Below are 21,576 nucleotides of genomic sequence, written 5' to 3' on the forward strand. Positions count from 1 at the left end.
TCTGACGCACTTCCCTGCAGAGCCCGCCCCCTCCACAACTCCCGCGCCTCCGCCTCCGCCTCCACCCAGGGCCGGGCCGCGGCCCGCGGCCGAGGGGGCTTGTGGGAGTTGTAGGAGGGCCAGGAGAAAAGCTGCCAGCGGCGACGGCAGTGGGCATGCCTGGCGCCCGCGCGGCGCATTGTGGGGGATGTAGTTCCGTTCCCAAGGGCAGGTCGGTGCGCAAAAGTGAGGTCTGGATTGATGGATTCCTTTATGTTAAGAATGAAGGGACAAAGGTCTGGAAAGTAAGATGGCCTGCCTGCAGTCACAGCTAGTCCGTGATTGTGACCTGTATAATTGAGATCTGGGTTTCAGGCCTGTGCTCTCCCTATTACACCATGCTGCCTCTAAATATAAGTATAAATGAATACGAATGGGATTCTACTTTTGAAACCTTAACCCTGAGGTTGAAACTAACCGCCTGAGCTCCGCGCGCCCCCGGGCCGTGGAAAAAATGTCTTCCATGAAAGTGAGGAACCAGGCTGCACAGCAAGAGGTGAGCAGCTGTCCAGCAAAAGAAGCTTCATCTATATTAACAGCTGCTCCCCATGGCTCGCATCACCTCCTGAGCTCTGCCTCCCCCCGCCACCCAACCCGACCCCTTGGAAAATTTGTCTTCTATGAAACCGGTCCCTGGTGCCAAAAAGGTTGGGGACCACTGCTAACCCATTTTTTCCCCTCTCCCGCAACCTCCTTCTCATTGGAACAGAGAGTCTTTCTGATTTTCTTTCGTAAGTTTAGATTAAGAAGGATGTGGCCTGGAAGACAGTACCCATCTAGAATGCAATCACATTATTTGGGTTTCATAAAATTTATGTTTGTGGCTACCTTTTTCTATGACAAGTGATATTAGTTTTCCATTGTAATAATGTCAAGTTTGCTTTTAAAATAAATTTCAATTAATTTAAAAACTATTAAGTTAATAATACTGAGGATACCAAATATGTAAAAAATGTGAATAAAAAATTGAGAACGTTGTATGAAAAAGACTGAAATTTGGGGAACATTACCTTAAGTAGATAAGGTCATGGAGAGCATGGGAGATTGCAGATGACTGTGTGGCACACAGGTAACAGCATGATTCTAAACCCTCAAGTATTGCACAGAAATTCGTGGACAGGAAGCAGGGACTTCTTAGCAATAACATGTGTGGACCTATGAACCTAGACTGGGACCAGTAAATGATGGATTTCTCAACAGATACTTATAGAAACAGCTGACTCAAGGACCAGAGGGGCTCTAAAGACCCTACCCTACTCCTTAATGCCTTGGAACTTAGCCACTGCACAGGTGAAAAAGCTGGGATCCCCAAGCTGATATAAAATTTCTATAACCCTGACAAATTGAAGTCATGATATCTGTTTTTCCATCTGTAGTTTTATTTTTTTCACCTGAGTTGGTAAACTGATATTTGTACATAGTGAATAAATAAAATAGAGTGATAGCCAAATATATCATAATATTCAAACATGACACTGGATTGATGTATAACATCGAATCAAAGGAGACTTTTGTCACAGGCACCAACTAGAGAAAGTAGTGGAGGTGCACAGGCAAATTGTCAATAAGACTTGTAAATGCCTTTATGTACTAGGAAATGTCTTCATCCATTGGCTTCATTAGAAATCCCCTACTTTCAGATCCACCTGTGGTTCACATGGTCAATAAACCCAAGACAGAAGAAGAAACAACCTCAGTTTACAGAGAAGGGAACTGAGACCCAGGGAGAGTAACTGACTTGCTGGCAAACATGAATATTGGGGCAAGTATACTAACCTTGTGACTTTGCACGATTAACTTTCTTTAAGCCTCAGTTGTCTTTTCTCCAAAACATGGATGTTGACAATAACATCTATCCCACGTGACCACTGTGAGGATTAAATGAGAAAATACATATAAAATGCCCAGCACAGGACCTAGGGCTTAGTAAAGAATCATTAAATTATTAGTATTTGCAAATATTTATTGAATGCCTATAATATTTGAGTAAGGTCAGTATAAACAGCTTTTTAAAGCTCCCTGATTCTCCCTAGAGGGTGGAAATAAGCCATTTATAGAGATAGATGCCCCTGCTCACTTCAGTGGGTTTAAGAACCTCTGGACTGATTGCCAAATGACTAGGAAAGATTTGCCAGGACCAGTATGTATCTCTGCTCACAAGATGCCGGCCTGGGCACACATCGAATCCAAGTCATTATGACTCAGGAGGTGTGTGTTTCTGGGAAGACCTGCAAAGAAGGGTGACGCTTTCACACAAGTCTGCAGAATGCCTAGAAAACACTCAGGACACATTTCACTCACCAACTTAGTGTGAACCTGGAAGTGGCTGCGTGTTTGCGGTTTTGACCACTCTGAACCCCTCAGCACAAAGGATACAATATGCCTCATCACACCCAGTTCCACCAACCATACAACCATATTTCTGGTTTATCTCTGCGTCTTTGGAGTTTTCTCATTTCTAGTTATGCTTGCTTTTTGTGTGAGTTGGTAAAATAAATCCTTAATTAATCAATGGAGCAAAATTTCTACTTCTGTTTCTTTGTTGTTTGAGAAACGTTAGCTGGCCTCACATCTTTTGACAAATGTTAAAGATGATTCAGTGCAACCACATACAGATTATGGAATTTAGGTTTAAAAGCAAAGTTGAACTAGGATTCTGGTTTAACTTGTTAAAGATGGGTCTAGTTTCAGCAGGAAGGCATTATAGTTATACTACATTTAAAATAAACCCAATAACTGAAAATCTAGATATTCGGATATTATAACTTATTTTTATTATATACTTATCAAACAACTCTTCACATGAAAATTCCCTTCAATGCCAAATTCTCTAATATACAAAAATATGATTTTATTTTTTAATTGCACATTTTTAGGAACTAAAAATTGTATTAAGCAAGATATGTCTATATTATGTTTTTCTTCCTGGTTTTTTTTCCTTATGAACTTGTATTTCAGAAAGGAGGAAAATGGTAATATGTACAATACAAACTCTGGGTTCCAACCAAAAAAAAATCCTTAAAAAAAGTATCAATCTTTGAATTTCCTTGCATGCATTCACTCTAGAACAAGGACAAGGCAAATAGAAAAATGCATCTAAAATGGTTCCTTTCTTTTAGTAATTTCTCTAAAGTGCCACATATAGTAACAAATTATAGTTGTTAAGATGTCCATGTTTGTGAAGGACAGTGAAGGGACCACATGTAGATGAGAAGTTTAAATTTAAATTTTACAATCACCAGTGGGTCTTTGGTAAATGACCCCTTTCTGGGCCCCAGTGTCCTTTTTGTACTAATATCACTTGAAGCTCTAAAATTTTATGATTCATAATGCTACTGGAAGAAGAATTATGTAACAACAAAATATGGTTGTCATAGATCCACCGAATTAGCATTTTGCGGGGGGAATCCGTGTATCGTACACCTGCAGCCTAGGCAATGTACAAAAAGCAGAGATAGCGGGAAATGCAGATGGCAAAGAAAAAGGAGGAAGGCTAAATGAATTCTGATTAGAAAATACACAGCAACACAGTCCTCGCTGTTTCAAAGATGAACAGTTATCACAGAGAAGGTAGAATTATGGAAGAAAACATTTTCTTGGTTTCCTCTAATTGTCACTTATTAGTGTAAAGATATACATATGGATTTGGAGCACCTCAAAAAATCTTCTCAAAAGGTTACCTTTATTGCAAATAAGAAACTAATATGATCAATTAATTTGATTATTAATAAATTAAAAAACGGGAGCCTTTTTATTAATAAACTAAAAAAAGAGTTCTTTTTCCTACTCATCACATCCTTCATATTTATTATGAGGCCATCATAGTAGTGTCAAGTTAATTGGTTTGCAAATTGTTTCTGATTTAACAAGATGTGCTAAGTGAAAACATTAGTATAAGTTAACCAAAAATATATGCTGTGTTAACTTAAAAACGTCTTTTCATATTAGTTTGTGATGTGATGAAGATCTCATTGAATCATCACATCATGTCGCATCCATCATAGATTGAATAGAAAATCAAGGCTCTCCAAGAAGTTTGTAAAAGGGACTGTTTCCCTATTTATTGGAAATAACTTAAAATTCAAGCATGATTAAGCCCAGGTCTACAAACATTTACTGACTGACTGTTGCAAGCCAGACACCCTGCTGGATGCCAGGGATATCAATATAAGTAAACACAATTTTTGTTATGAATAACCTAAGTCCAGATTAAATCTACTATCATGAAGAAGCTTAAAGTATTATTCCTAGAATAGTAACATCATTGCTATCTATATAAATATTAGTTGTCAAGGGAAATAATCCAATAAATTAAGGGGGGGTGATAATAGCAAATACACGCCACTTAATTTGGCATGATATGATATTGCATTATATAGTACTAAATTCTTGGCCAGGCGCGGTGGCTGGCCTGGTGCGGTGGCTCACGCCTCTAATCCTAGCACTCCAGGAGGCTGAGGCGGGAGGATGGCTCAAGGTCAGGAGTTCGAAATTCTCCAAGTAACTGTGAGAATAAAAACTAAATTATAAACAGTTTTCTGAAACTGGACTATTTAAATGATTATGCACTTTATATACTCAAGTAAGAAATGGACAAGAGAATGTATCTAACAAGTGAATAATTACACTATCTGACTGATAAGATTAATGAGAAATAATTTCGTTTGCTTCGTGTTCTTTGCCATTTATTCTGGCACTTATCAGCAGAGCATTATGAACAGAAGGCTTCGTATCCAGGGATATCTTTTTGCTGGGTTATATGCATGTATATGAATCCCCACCTGATACGGTGGTTGATAAGGAAGAAGACAAAGTAATATAATTATAAGTCCAGAGACCACAACCCAATCCGGGTGGCTATATTCTTACTAAATCTTCAGCCCACCTGTGAAGCAGAGGCTGCAAGCCACAGCAGATAGTAATGGATTCACTTGAGCAGATGTTTCAGCGGACAAAACCTTACTCTCTCCTCATCTTCAGCATCTGATCCGGTTCTGGGCATATCTCAGGAATGGGAATATAGAATAAGTAGAGCTCAGAAATCTAAATTAATCCCAAAATTTTGTGACATCCAAGCTAAAAGACTTCCACAAAGTTCAAATTTTGAGGGAATTTTTACTTTTTAAAAAAATTAGCCAAAATAATAACACAGCATAACATAAAATGTTAGCTAATTTATGTAAACTAGAACAGGGATTCTAAACTTTGGTTTGTATAAAAATCACCTTGGATTCCTGCTAGATAAAAGGTCCCAGACTTCATCCTTAGTGATTTTTGATTCAGTAGATCTAGGACAAGGTTTAGGCATCTACAGTTCAGCAGATGCCCCAGGTGACTCTAATGTGGATAATGTGATCTGGTATCGACAGGTTCAAAGAAAAGGCTTTAAGAGTCCAGAAAGAACTTTAGTTGGGTAATTGGTAGGTAGAGGCTAGTAGAGAGATACCGGATGGACTCTGCCTTTAAGGTCCAGCCTATCAGCTCAGGGGGTCAGATACCAAGACAACTAACAATGTGCAATGAGATAAGAAGTACTTTACAAGCAGTATTTTTAAAGTTCTTGGGGAATACAAAGGAGGAAGCAGTTATTTCTGTTAGGGAGGAAAATTAAGCGTTTTTTTCTGAAAGGACAATTCTTAAGAGGTAACACATATGCTATAATTCAGTTACTAATATTTACATCTTATTCTTTATTTTGTCATCACCCTGTTTTTACTGTCTTTCCATATGCTTATGGAGCCCAGTGTTGCTTATGGAACCCACTGTTGCTTTTGAGTTTTGATCTAGGTACAGGTGGTTATTTTATTGTCAGTATCTTAATGTTTACTTCAAAGAGCATTCAAAGTCCTAAAAATGACCATTGCACCCAATTTATTTAGAACTATGACCTTCTCCACTTTAGCTAACTTTATTGTGGGCTCTGTCTCATACTAGCATTGTAGTCATTGTACTATGTGTTCCTCTTTTGGCTTAACACATTTAATTTGTTTTCTAATTTGGGTCCCAAGATACTGTTGATCCATGATGAATATTTTCATATTGTGGCATTCTACCACTAAATATCATATTTCAAAGTGGCCATGTATGATAAAGGAAACTACTTTGTCTATAGATGCTTCAGTAGTTTCCTAAGGAAATCAGATTTATTTGAGATAGTTTACATCAGCAGGCCAGCAACTTTTGAAACTTCAAAGAAAATTTAAGATCTACAGAATCCATGTACGGTCAAATGTTTCCCTTTAAAGTATGAGCATGAACTCATTTCCATTTTATAATACTTCTATGTTGAATTCTTGAGACATATCTAAGAATTAAAAAAAAAACTTAGACCCAGAATCAACCTTATTTTCTCAAATGCCAAAAGAACTTCTGTTGCAGAGTACAAAATTCTAATATTAAAATTAAAGTACAATTACAAATAAAGAATACATACGATTAGTACTTTAAGACACATACACATACATGCAATACATACACATATGGATGACATGTTTAAATATTCCATTTAATCCTTTTCAAGTAAATATTGTCCTACTTCAAATTATTTGACAAAATGAATTATTCTGTTAAATAATAAGGCTCACCCAGTGGGAAAGATTTCTGTCCCAGAAATGTCAAAACTGTTAATTAGTTTCTCTGATCTGCAATCTATATTTAGTGAAGGATATGCCCCTGTGAAATTAAGTGACTAGCACGGAGCAGTCAGGGACACAGGAGAAGGCAGGCGCAGGCCCATAAATCAACTCCTAAGTGACTTCCTGAGACTGTGCCAGGTCAGAAGAGCGTTCGTCCTTCCCTGACTTCAACTCACATACGTGTCTGAGATTGAGGTGACATTAGACCACATCAGGAGGAAGAAAGGAGCGAGTACGATAGGCAGGATCATTCTTTTCAATAAACTAATTACTGAGGAAATTAAAGTTCAGCAGAAAGGACTTCAAATGTTTAACGATTATATTTTCATCTACAGGAATACATTTTTCTATGTAATAGTAATATCAACCTGAAACTGGAATTTCAAAAAGTACATGAGATGGAAGGAAGGAGAGAAGGAAAGAAGGAACATGCAAGAGAGCCTTAAGCCACTTTGGCCAGTAAAGAATTGAAATAAATGGAGTCATTTTCAAAATTTATTATATTTTACCATGGTCTTCATAATATAGAAGAAAACATCTGAAAGAAAAATGTGATAGAATTCTTTCTGTTTTAGCCTATTTCCCAAGTGTTTTGACTACACCAAAAATCTTCCTTTTGTAGTGCCTATGCTGGTATGTCTGTTGCCACGTCAGTAATTCCAAAAGTGAAGTTCGTTGATATATGGAGGTACTTAACAAAAAGCCATGGCTCAAAAGCTAAAATGTCATTGCTACAAAGGTGCAATATAATGAAGAGAAGATCAGAGGGGATCCAGAGTCTGAAGAAGGATAGCTGTTTGAGGCTTAGTAGAGCGAAAATCTCCTAATCAAGGATGTTAACTAGAAGAAAAGGGAGCTTCATGGGTTGAATTACTATAGCAGGCAAAAGGGTAAAAATAACAGAGTTTGTGATTTTTTTAAATCTGTGCTTATGAGCTACATAACAACAATGCCTGCAGTTAGAGCCTAATGAATTCATTCCTGCTCATTATATTGGATAACAAAAACAAGAATTTTCTGAACAAATCTAATAAACTAACATTTCCAAGGCACCAACTATGTGCAAGATTCTATGCTAGTTGTAGTAGAAAATTTAAAACAACAATAATTTAAAGATGTGGTCCCAGCCTTTGGGGGATTTTTATTAATGAAAACTTACTGAACCAGACAGGGTCAATTAGATATGAAACGAAAGAGCCAAATAAATGACGAGGATCTCGTGCCCTAATTGGAAATCATGCTGTTTGCCCTAGTTGTAGACTGGTATGACTTGGGAAAGTGTCAATTCGCTCTTTACACAATTAAAGACTAATTTTCTTCATATTTCACCAATGAAGTAAATAAAAAGAGTATCTTCATCATCATCATCACCTTACAATTCTAAAAGTCAAACAGTATGCTATATATGAAACAGAAGGCTTGATCAAATAAAATCTCAGTGTCAGAAAAGCAGAGGAGGTCTTTAAAGGAGGTGAGAAAAACAAGTTAATTCATGTCTTAATTTCTGGACTTAAATAAACAAATCGAACATCTTGAAGAAAGAAGTCAAAAAGCACCTCAGTTTCATGGGCAAATGCAGAAAAAGAAAACCACAACCACAACCAACCAACACTAATCAGGGTGGTGTTCCTTGTGGTCCCTTTCTGAGGATTGGTAGAAACTGCATTTTTTAATCTCTGTTTTCATGCTTGTCCGAAATCTTTAAAGAGAGAAGGAGAGAGAGAGAGAGAAGAGCACTGCATAAAAGAAGCTCCCCTGAGATTTCTAAAATTCCTACAAAAACGTCATAGGTAAGGAAACTTACCTGATTTGGCATCTGATCTTTAGTGATGGACTCAGAAGCAACCTCAGTTTACTTGGATTATTACTATTCTACAAGCCCAAACCCTGACATCAGGGAGACCGGCTCCCATGTTCGTTATACCTCTGTCTTCCTTCCCATCTTTTACACAGCCGTATTCCTGACTGGAGTGTTGGGGAACCTCGTCCTCATGTGTGCGCTACATTTCAAACAAGGCAGCCGAAGATTGATCGACATCTTTATCATCAACTTGGCTGCCTCCGACTTCATTTTCCTTGTCACGTTGCCCCTCTGGGTGGATAAAGAAGCATCTTTAGGACTGTGGAGGACGGGCTCTTTCCTGTGCAAAGGCAGCTCCTACATAATCTCAGTCAACATGCACAGCAGTGTCTTCTTGCTCACTTGCATGAGTGTGGACCGCTACCTGGCCATCGTGTGCCCAGCCATATCCAGGAAATTCAGAAGGAAAGACTGTGCATATGGAATCTGTGCCAGCATCTGGTTTATCTCCGGCATCCTGGGGTTGCCCACCCTTCTGTCCAGGGAGCTCACGCTGATTGACGAGAAACCATACTGTGCAGAGAAGAAAGCAACTTCAGTTAAACTGACTTATGCCCTGGCGGCCTTGATTTTCACCTTTTTTGTCCCCTTGCTGAGCATTGTGACCTGCTACTGTTGCATCGCAAGGAAGCTGTGTGCCCATTATCAGCAGTCTGGAAAGCATAACAAAAAGCTGAAGAAATCCATAAAGATCATCTTTATTGTCGTGGCAGCCTTTGTCATCTCCTGGCTGCCCTTTAACACTTTCAAGCTCCTGGCCATTGTCTCTGGGTTGCAGCAAGAACTCTGTTTGTCCCCAGCCATTCTTCAGCTGGGCATGGAGGTGAGTGGGCCCTTGGCATTTGCCAACAGCTGTGTCAACCCTTTCATTTACTATGTCTTTGACAGCTACATCCGCCGGGCCATAGTGCACTGCTTGTGCCCTTGGCTGAAGAACTATGACTTTGGGAGCAGCATCGAGACATCAGATAGTCACCTCACTAAGGCTCTCTCCACCTTCATTCATGCAGAGGATTTTGCCAGGAGGAGAAAGAGGTCTGTGTCGCTCTAAAATGAACTGTGACATTTCAAGCTCTGTTGGTGGGTTAGGGAGTTAAATTTTGTCAGCAGCAAAGAAAGAAGAGAAGTATTAATGATAGAATTCATATTGCTTCATAAATACAGGGAAGATTAATTTTTAAAGAGAGGGCCGAAATGTCCCTGTGTTGTGGATATAATTAGGCCGTGTGCTGAAAAATAGCTGAGAAGCCTTATTTGACCCTTGCCAATGAAGACTACCAGGCAAAATACAATTTCCATCTGTCCTTGAACTCTTAGACAAAGGCTTCTGCTTGAACCATTTCCTTTCTTCATGATTGTTAATGTACATTCAGGCCTCTCCTCTCTCAAGAATCACGGTAACTTCATCTTCCCTATTGGGCTCCAAATTAGACTATATTTAAAAAATTCTGCCCACTTTCATCTAGTAAGAAATATAGTGACAATTTAGGTAACAAAAGTATCATACACCTGCATTCTGTCATTAATTGTTCCTGAGTTACTAAGCTACATTCTGGCCTCAATTTTTATAGCTTTTATGTAGTGATTCTTCATCATCTTCCAACACTGTCATCCTATGTCTACTCACAATGACTTTGGGCTGGCTAAAAGCTCATGGGGATAAAATCATTTTATGTTGTGTTTATGATTTGGGACTGACTTTATCACTGGACCTTCTAGTATTTTAACACATAAGCACAGGGCAAGACTTGACCTTTGCCTTATAAGATATATTGGTAGAAATGTATCTCATTATAATAGTGTAGCAACTGCTTTTTAATAGAGTTTTACTATGCTCTTTTGTTTTCATTGCCTTTCTAAATTAGGATTTAACTTTGCTTTAATTACATGTTTTTAATTACCCAGTTATCTAGTTATCAAATAAAAATGTTGCTACAAATATAATTGAAGCTCATCAAATGCTTAGCTCCACCTCAATGCAGATTATCTTTTGTATTTTAATTAAAATGTTAGTGCTTCACATTCCCTATAGCATCATTTGCTTGGTGCATGTCATTTAGATGTGAGATCTAGTAATACAGGGAGACAGGATTCCCTGTATTAAGCCAAAGTGAAAAATCTATAACAAAGATGTTACTAGCATTTTATATATTTTTCCAAATTCAGAAACTTTCCTGAATTCCTATACCTAATAAATATTTATCGAGTCAATTTGTACCTATATTCCTTTCAAAGACTTTGAAGTGAAAAACATGTGAATAGTGGCAACCACAAAAGGTTTTGCAACAGCAAACATGCTGTATTGTAAACATCTTTTGATTCAAGAGAAAGTGGATTATGTGTTTTTATTTCTGCTGTTGACCCAAATGAACTACCATTTTACTTCTAAATATTAGGATTGAAAATCAGAAAAAGCTTAGAATCTTTTCAGAGACTAGGTAGTTTAATATCATCCCATGTATCTTTCACATTAACAGAAATCTCAAATATTGGACATCTCATATTATCACCTTTTTAGAAGTTGAAAACACAGTTTTTTGGTTTTATTAATTGATTAATTTATTAATTTCTCTTAAACTTTTATTAAATAAAATATAATTTCTTTACATGACATTCTATAAGTATTAATTTCTAACAATACATTACTATCAATTAGTATTAATACTCTACTAATCTTTTAATAAGTTATGGTTATAGAAAAAAAGACTGTGTAAATTATAACAAATAAATCTTATTGGAAAACTTTAAAACTGCACTCAAAGAATTGAATGTATCTCCAAAGGTTAAACAAAAACAAAATACAGAAGGTAGAGGGCACGTTTTTCTTCAAAACAAATCGACAAGAGCACTATTTCTGATCATGAAAGTTATTGCCTTTGAGAAATACTGCCTTTAAAATATAGCTGAATCAATCAGCTAAGGTTTTATTGAGAAATGAGAAAATCTGGGTTTTTAGTTTTAACTTCATCCTTAATATTGGGACACTAAGAATGTCATTTTATAATCTTTCAGACCTAATTGTACTTGGTAATATCTATGTCTATAGATAGAATTCTCAAAGATATTATAAGACTAAATAAATAAAATGTTTTTTAAAATACTGAGTAAAAAGTTACTACATAAAGCGATTGGATTTCTATTAATTATTGAATGCTGCTTAAAAATTTCCAAACTAGCATATCAAATAATAGTCGCTGTCATTTAAATTATAAAGGATACTTCTTACTTCCAGTTCATCCTTTTAGTTTTTGCTGGAAATATTTAAAATAAGGCCAAATGAAAAAATATATTGTTGAACTTCTTAATACTTTAGATATGATAATTGTAATTGTATGCCTTAAGAAAATCTTCGTATATTTTATATTCATAATGTACCAACTGTGGAAGGAAACATAGGCACAATTTTACAGATAGTATAACTCTGACAGAAAAAGTTCAAAGCTTGATTAAGTTGGCATGTTATTTTGCTGTATAAGGATTCCTCTAATATGAAATGTAATTTACATTATGATAGCATTAAAAAGTTTTTTATAAGTTAGTTTTGTGTCATTTTGCATATTTTTAAAACCATATTTCCCCATTTTTAATATGGAAATACTTATATACATATGTAGACACAACTACATGTAAAAACAGACATATATTTATAATTTTTCAAGATTTTTATTTCTCAATTAAATTACCCTGAGGGCTAGTTTGTGGTAATTTAATGTCATTAAAGAACAAATCAACACATATTGCAAAGTGTTTCCAGAAAATTAACCTGACGTCCATGAAGTCAACATAATCATGACTTGCAGGACTTGCATCCAACATTAGAAAAATAAAATAAAAGGTAATAATCTGGAGTAAATGTATGAGGAAATCACTACAGATTAACATTATTTGTTGTCATTTGCTTATGCAGTCCAAAGCTCCTGTCAGGACTTTACTGACAAATATAAATGAATAGCCATCTCCCAAGCATTTCTCAAGTAATTTTTCTTGAATTTACCCCAGAAAAGCTCTCCATTTAACGCCAAAGTGTTATCTGATAGCTTATATTTAATTTTAAAACAAATATACTCACAGTACACATAGTTGCAAACACACATTTACTCCACTTGGGCCATATGGAAAGATTAAAACTAACCTGATATTCCTGGGAGTCCTTTCCTCTGTCCACTCTAACAAGGCAAAATGACTTCTGTGGTGAATGTAAGTTATAACGATGGTCTTAAAAGGAAGCTATGTGCGTGACTGAGAATAGACTATTACTAGGGGTCACAAGTTAAATTTTAAATAGATGCAGAAATGCACAGTATGATGGTAAGGTTGGAAGAAATCTTCCTGTATGATTCAACTTGACTCCTCAAATCACTCTCTATTCTCCCTAGTGATCTCAAAAGTGAGAAATGACTTGTCAACTGTGTGTGACACAGAGAACCATAAGGCTGGGTTTTCCTACAGAGCTCATTCACAAAAGTCAAGCAATGCTAAAAGAATTGCAAATTCATTTTTCAAACCAGACCACTGGTGTAACCTGCTAGCAAGAGAATAGCTCTAGCCACATTAGAGGCAGAGGTGCCACCAGGAGGAAAAACAAGAGGGTCATTCCAACTGCCAAAATATTTGCAAATGGTTAGTGGCTACTGCAAGTTCCCTTTTGCTTTCCACATAGGTTGGTGTGGATTGGATTTACCCCTGTAAATACCTGGTCTTATTTAAAGTTATTTTCTTTGAGCCAGCATTCTTTGTTTTTATCGATTTCAGGAATAAACAATTATAACTAGACTTTAATGTAGTGTACAGGAAAAAACAATTGTACTGGTTACCTGATTTTGTTAATACATTGTAGATATATTAATAAAAATTCACCCTAGAATGAGTTGCACTCATCAGTTCTTGTTTTCTTTGTCGTTTCTTTAATAAAGCTATATTTCCTAAATGTATTTGATAAGTGGAAATTTAAGATAAGATAAACCTACAGCAATAAAAACAAAACTCAAAACAAACCAACAAAAAGGTCTACTTTAAATATTCAAAATACCAATCTATAAATAAAGGTTCTTCTGACAGGTTAAATTTCAGTGAAATGTTAACTCACATAAAATGTCCATTTATTAATCTAAAAGTGGGAGGAAGTATTCTGTTACTTGGCAGACATTAGTAAACTAAAAAAATCTTGGTTTATATACATGAGTACCAAGTTTCTAAGATGCAAAGGCAAGCAGTACATCTAAAGGATTTATGATATAATGTTCATATAATTTTATAAATCTCTGCAAACCTAGTAAAGGATATCATCAGCCTGGCATTATTCAATGATTTTCTTATTTGCTAATTAAAGAAATATAGTAACTAACTAGTTTTCTCTCACTCCTGCGTTAATGAGAGTTAGGCATTATCTGTGAGTACCTCATATATGTCAACATGCATGTCAACATTTACAGGAAATTTAACATTTTTATTTGCTGGGTACTATCAATTCTGATTAGAAAGGTTTCATTTTCATGTTACTATTAATTCAAAATGAAATATAAAAAGTTCTTGTTGCTGGTACATTTATGATAGGTACTCCATAAATGCAATCCCATTTGCTCTCGCTTACATACAAAGCCAAAGATATAAAATATTCTTGTGATATTTGTAGATCAAATAAAATTTTATGCATCAAAAATTATATACAACTAGAGACTCTATTTTTAATTTCTTAAAAAAACTTTTGTGGCAAAGTCTTCAGCAAGCAACCCAGCTCTTTTCCTTACTGAGTGTAGATGCTTTGTATTTAACACCTGTCCATTGTAAAAGCTTCACAAATCCCTAAATTTGCTAACTCCAGCATAGCATATAATCTGCTCCACACAAATGTAGTAAAGTGTAATGTTTTCAGAGCTACTGCATGATATATAGAAAACAAAGCTGAAATGAGATGCCAATCATAAGTGTTTGATCTGACTCACTAGTTAAGTGATTCATTATTTCTCATCCCATCATAGATCAGTGGTTTATATGTATGCTTTTTATGCCATAAACCTGTTGAGTTCTTTGAAAACAGTCAGGATCTCAAACATCAAATTGTAAATGCAGAGTGTGTTGTACATAATGCACTATGACAGCCATAAAAATTCATTAAATCTCTTTATTGTAACTGGTGAATTCTAAGCAGACAGTGCAGTCCTACACTCAAAAAACCTCTTTCATTTTCTTATACACACATACACATAAATACACAAACTGTGTACAATTAAGCTGATAAGCATCTATTGAATTGTGTTGCTAATAATCAGACTAAAGTACTTGAGTTTAATATGGCTATGTTATATCCGCCTGGTAAAAAATGCAAAAAATGATAAAAATAAGGAAAAGAAAAAAACATAGCAAAGAGAAAACACAAAATAAAATGGCAAATATAAGTATAAATACATCAACAATTATAAAAAACATATAAATGAATTAAAATTTCCTATTAAAAGTTTGAATAGCCTGTTCCACAATCATCTAATAGATGTAAATATATATAGTTATGTATGTATAGCACTTTATTAGACTTTGTAGGGTTTAAAGAGGTAGAAATAGAATTTGTTTTTTCATGGAGTTTATAATCCACATAGTTACTTATTTTTTGAATCAAAGAATGAAGTATTGACACCCAAGAACAGCTTTATATATTAAAAATAAAATTACAAGTCAAATAACTTTCTTTGGTCTTTCCCAATTCTTAGTGTATATACAAGTCACTTCATGTAACTGCCATTTTGATATGGTTATTTCCTAAACACTGTTATATTTCCTTAAAGAAGTATCCACATTAACATCCCCAAATGAACATGTTGTCATTGTCCTTAAAGATTTTTTAACTTAAGATATTATTTTAAACACAAGAACACATCTTGAACAGTATTAGGTTTAAATTTATTTTCAAAGGACAAATTAAAAAAGACATGCAAAGCAAAGTAGATAACTCTACACAAACAGTGATTTAATGAGATGCCCTCTCATTTACCCTCAGTTTATAGCAAAAGCAAAACTGACAACTCAAGTGGAGAAGTGGTAAATGAGAAACGAAACTTGGCCTGTGGCTTCTTGTCTAAAGCAAAAATACAGATTCAGAGGATTTGAAGGTAGATGGAAACAGCTACTTTATTTCTAATGAAAAAGATGTTTATACAATATCAACATACTCTTGAATCTCAATAAAAATAGTGTAAATATTAGAAAATTAGTAATGAATTGAAAAAAGTCAATGCAGAATTGCATAACTTACACAGTCCTTAAGATTTCAAATAAGAATAATTTTTTTTCCTTCTTTTTTTTTTTTAGAGACAGGATCTCACTCTGTTGTCCAGACCAGAGTAGTGGCACCATTATATCTCATTGTAACCTCAAACTCCTGGGCTCAAGCGATCCTCCCACCTTAGCTTCCCAAGTAGCTGGGACTATAGACACACACTTGGCTATTGTTTTTTTAATTTCTGTAGAGATGTGATCTTGCTGTGTTGCCCAGGCTAGTTTCAAACACCTGGCATAAAATAATCCAATTCTCCTGCCTTGGCCTTTCAAAATGCTGAGATAACAGGCATGAGCCACCACACTCAGCCTTCATTTCTACAATTCAAAAAATACTGCCCGCCAGGCACGGTGGCTCACGCCTGTAATCCTAGCACTCTGGGAGGCCAAAGCAGGGGGATCGCTCGAGGTCAGGAGTTCAAGACCAAGAGCAAGAGCTCGTCTCTACTAAAAAATTGAAAGAAATTATCTGGACAACTAAAAAAAATATATAGAAAAAATTAGCCAGACATGGTGGCACATGCCTGTAGTCCCAGCTACTCGGGAGGCTGAGGCAGAAGGATTGCTTAAGCCCAGGAGTTTGAGGTTGCTGTGAGCTAGGCTGACGCCACGGTACTCTAGCCCTGGGCAACAAAGCAAGACTCTGTCTCAAAAAAGAATTAAAAAAAATTCTGCCAATAAACTTATGAAAATATTTAGCATGATAAATACTCAAAGATAAGAAAATATAATTTTTACCTATTAAACTGGCAAAGTTTTAAATACTAAAGTTGACCAGGATTGGAGCTGCAGGTATAAAAAAAAGCTTATTGAATATAATATAAAGCTTAATTTGATTAAGCTTTTCAGAGGAAATCGAGAAATCTATATCAAAAACAATTCTACTTCTAAGATTTTACCCTAGAAAATAATTATGGCCATATGCAAAGATATATATACATGCCTTTTTATTACAGAATTATTCATAAAAGTAGAAAAATTAAAGCAACCTAAATGTCCAGAATTGACTGAATAAATTAAGTACACCCTTACAATGAAATACTATGTAGCCTTAAAAAATACTGTAGTGTATACTGAAATGGAAAAAACTTCATAATAAATTAAATGAAATTAAGTGAAAAAAGCAGACCACAAAGCAATATCTATGATATGGTCATATGTTTGTGATTATTTTATTTACAGAAAAATGCAAAAATATTAGAACCCTATACAGCAAATTTTAACTTTGTTCATCACTAGGTAGTGAAGTTATAGGTGATTTTTATTTTTATTTTTATTATTGCTTGCATTTTCAAAAAAGAATATGCATTCATTTGTAGTAAGAAAAGAAAGCTAAAATTCAGTTCAGTTTTTTTTTTTTAATGACACACACAAGGTAAAAATAGTAGCTAAACTAAATTTATTGCAAATCATCAATTCTGAATTATAGGTCCTCCAGTTATTCATTTTACTGTGCGTCTTGTCTGTGAGTAAAATCTCTACATTGGCCTTAAGACTTTCCCTAATAATCTTTTCTTTCTAAGAAGGCCCTCTATTACCTTTACAAATATTTGATTCCTTAAAAGCAACAGTTTGAGGACTGCTATGCATTTAAAATTTGAAAATGATGATAACCATTCAAGCATGCAGGCAGAGCCCTTAATTCCGCATGCCCTCTCTTAACACAGCAATTACTGCATCTTGTGTATTGAATAATCTGGTGCCATATCTGTCTACCAGCTAGGGAGAGAGCTTCCTCCACCCTGGGGAACAGGGGAAGCCATGTCTTCATTTTGGAAATCTATATCCTTTCCTTGTTTCTTCTATATCAGGCACTCATGATTGTTGAACTAAACTGAACATGCTATGTTCGCACTCATATCTGGGAGCTAAATATTAAAACAATTGATCTCATGGAGACAGAGAATAGAATGATGGTTTTCAGAGGCTGGGAAGGGTATCAGGGGGATAAAGTGGGGATGGTTAATGGTTACAAAGAAATAAATAGAATGAAAAATATTTGTTAACATAACAAAGTGACTATAATCAGCAAGTTAAGATATACTTTAAAATAACTAAAGGACTGGAATTGGAATGTTCCTCATATAAAGAAATGATAAATGCTTGAAGCGATGGATCCCCAATTACTCTGATTGATTAATACACATTGTATGACTATATCAAAACATCATATGTATCCTATAAACATATATAACTATTTGTACTCATAATAATTAAAAATAAAAAATTAAATTAAAAACTCTAACACTCTTTAAAAAAACTGAACATACTGGAAATATCTCCCCATCAGATAAAAGTAAAAGAAAAAATTTTTACAAATGTTAAATATTATACTGTATATTTCTATTTATTTTGCTTAAATTTCTTTTGCATCTAATATGTTGTAACTGCGAGGAACAAAGACTCTACTTCAGTCACAGCTCATTAGGAACAATCTTGCCACTCTCCTTTAACTTTTTAGATCATTCTAATTGTATTCTGATTAGAGAAGTAAATGATGCAGTAATTTTTACTTGACTTCCATTCAGTCTTTTCACGGTGTGACATTGATTTCCTATTTAAATGAAGTCCTTTCTGAACGTAAAGCCAATTTGGCTTGTAACCAAAAACAGTAATTCCCAATCACTGTGTGACAGTCAAGAATTTCTTCATCGATTGCCAGGGTATTAAAAATTGATCCATAAATTCCAAGTTTATATTCCACATTAGAAAATAAGTAACCTACATGACTACGCAGTTTTGAGAGGGAGTCAGAGTATTACGGAGTCAAATAATTTATTGGAAGATTAAACTCCATAAAGGCTGTTGCTGTGGTTTGAATATCCCCACCAAAATTCATGTTGAAATGGTATAGTGAACACTGGAGACTCAGGGTGAGGGGAGGGTGAAAGGGTACAAGGGATGAAAAATTACCTATTGGGTACAAAGGACACTATTCGGGTGATGGGTACACTAAAAGCCCAGAGAGCACCACTATGCAATTCATCCATGTAACAAAAACCATTACCTCCTAAATCTGTTAAAATAAAATTGTAAAAACTCATGTTGAAGTTTAATTGCACAGATTCTTCTCAAAAGAAGATAGACAAATGGCCAACAAACATATGAAAAAATGTTCAATATCACTAATTACTAGGGAAATGCAAATTAAAACCAGAATAAGATATCACCTTACCCCTGTCAGAATTGCCATTATTTTGACTGATGAATGAGTGGAGGGGAAAAAAAAAGAATCACCATTATTAAGAAGTCAAAACCAATAGATGTTGGTGCAGTTGCAGTGAAAAGGGAATGCCTATACACTACTGGTGAGAATGTAAACTAGTACAACTGCTGTGGAAAACAGTATGGAGATTCCTCAAAGAACTAAAAGTAAACCTACTATTTGATCCAGCAATCCCACTACTGGCTATCTACCCAAAGGAAAAGAAATCATTAAATCAAAAAACACCTACACCTGAATGTTTATTGCAGCACAATTCACAATTGAAAAGATATGGAATCAACCTAATATACACACACACCATGGAGTACTACTCAACCATAAAATGGAATGAAATAATGTCTTTTGCAGCAACTTGGATGGAACTGGAGACCATTATCTAAGTGAAATATCTCAGGAATGGAAAAATATATATCGCATGTTTTCACTTATAAATGGTAGTTAAACAAAGGATATATGTGGTCATAAAGAGCTGTAGTAGACACTGGAAACTAAAAAGGGGGGAGATGGGAGGTTGTGTGAGGAATGAAAATCTACCAGTCAGCTACAATGTATACTGTTCTGGTGATCGGTATACTGAAAGCCCTGACTCTAGCATGATGCAATGCATCCATGTAACAAAAAAATACTTGCTCTCTCTAAATTTTTTGAAATTAAAAAAAAGATAGATAATTGCCACTGTGACAGTATTGAGAATTGAGATCTTTAGGAGATGATGGGGTCATGCAGGCTCTACTTTAATAGTGGATGAATGCCATCATAGTGGGAGTGGCTTAGTTATCATTGGAGTGGGTTAGTTATCAAGGGAATTTGGCCCCCTTTTTCTCTCTTGCCATTCTGCTTTCCATTCTTCCACCACGGGATGCCCCTTACCAGATACCAGTGCCATGCTCTTGGACTTCCCAGTCTCCAGAACCATAAGCCAAATAAACTTTTCTTTATAAATTACCCAGTCTGTATTATTTTCTTATAGCAGCAAACCAACTAAGACAGCTGTGAAAACATTATACCAGCTAATATTCTCTTGCTGGTACTTCCTAAAAGGAGCTGAGCTAACTCAACTATCATGGTATAAAACATAAAAATAATTAATTTATAATATTTATTATGATATAGCTACTACCACTGGGAGGATAGGATAGCATTGTGGTTAACGAACACTAGCAGACCTGAATTTGCCATTTATTAGCTATGGAAGATGAGCAAGTTTCTAACTTTCCTGAGCCTAGTTTCTCTCTATAAAATGGGGACAATTATACTTGCCTTAGAACATAGTGAGACCTCTAATTAATTAAGATGAGAATGTAAGGAATTTGGCATAGTATCTGTTACATACTAAAAGCTTCATAAATGAGTATTGAAAAACACCCTATTTTATGGATGAAGAAAATAGGAACCAAAACAATTATATTTCATATAATTATTACTGGACTGAACCAAAAATGAAACCCTGATTTCAATAAAGCCCAGGCTCATATGATAGCAAATCTCATGCTCTTTCCATGTCATCATTTTTTTCTCTGATTCCTAGATTTCTCTCTCCCTCTCTCTCTCTCTCTCTCCCTTTGCCTAATTATAATAATTTCAAGCTCAAACTATTTTTAATTTTTTAATGCAAATATCTCAAATAACCAAACCCTTTGCCTATTCATACTAATATAAAAAAGATGCTTGTGGGAGGAGAAAGTCCATTTTATTGAAAATATAACTTTAAAAAAATGTTTTTGTAACATGTTTCTCAGTTATATAATCTCTGATGACCTATCACAAATGGCATCTTCTACCCCTTCTGATGGCCATTGTAAGTCTTTAGTCAGTTCAAATATATGTAGCATGCAGAAAGTTAACAGTTAGCTATTTTACTCACACTAACACCCAAATCTACAGCATAGCACCTATGTTATGACACCGATGACACCAACCTTCACTGGAAAACATTTTTTTAAAGAGTAGATATGTACTAGGTCTTATAGTCTCATTTTCTCAATCTCTCAAAATTTTTCTGGTCACAGATTTCTTAGATACCTATGGCAAAAAGAAAAAGTAAATCTAATCCCAAGGCTTACAGTCCAGAATTCGTGTCTATGGAATATGCAACCTAAACTGGCACCAGGAGTTTAAACTTTTACCATCTTTCTCATTAGATGCTATTTGTTAAATCAAGGAGCTTCACTGGGCCATGTGCAGAAGAACTTCAGTAGCTTCAGTAGACAGTGTGTTGTCTTTCAGAAACTTCGTTTATACTTTTTGGAAGGCACATTTGTATAAATCATTTCCTGATTTTAACGGCAACTTCCAAATGTAGTTTTAAGAAACAAGGTTTTCTTTAAGTAGGAACATTGTAAACTGCCCCAAACATAAAACCTTATTGTTTAAATAAGAAACAATATTTTCCATGCAGCAATTGGAAGAGAAGGAGTTAAGGGAGTAATGAAGTAAAATGATAAGTTAGTAATCACTGATACACAATCAAGGAGAAAAATTAAACATAATTTTTAATAAGAGAGCACTCTATTAGAGTGTTAAAACTATTATTTATTTTTAACATT

The 21,576-nt window shown here is 35.2% G+C and overlaps 1 protein-coding gene across 1 annotated transcript; it reads left to right on the forward strand.

Moving 5' to 3' along the window:
- Positions 1–8,448: 8,448 nt before the first annotated feature.
- Positions 8,449–11,144, forward strand: GPR15 (G protein-coupled receptor 15). Its single transcript, XM_069472526.1, has one exon. It carries the CDS (start codon positions 8,504–8,506, stop codon positions 9,584–9,586), a length of 1,083 nt encoding a protein of 360 aa, XP_069328627.1. The 5' UTR covers positions 8,449–8,503; the 3' UTR covers positions 9,587–11,144.
- Positions 11,145–21,576: the final 10,432 nt, after the last annotated feature.

The sequence above is a fragment of the Eulemur rufifrons genome, chromosome 7, assembly GCF_041146395.1.
Source record: "Eulemur rufifrons isolate Redbay chromosome 7, OSU_ERuf_1, whole genome shotgun sequence".
Classification (NCBI taxonomy): Eukaryota; Metazoa; Chordata; class Mammalia; order Primates; family Lemuridae; genus Eulemur; species Eulemur rufifrons.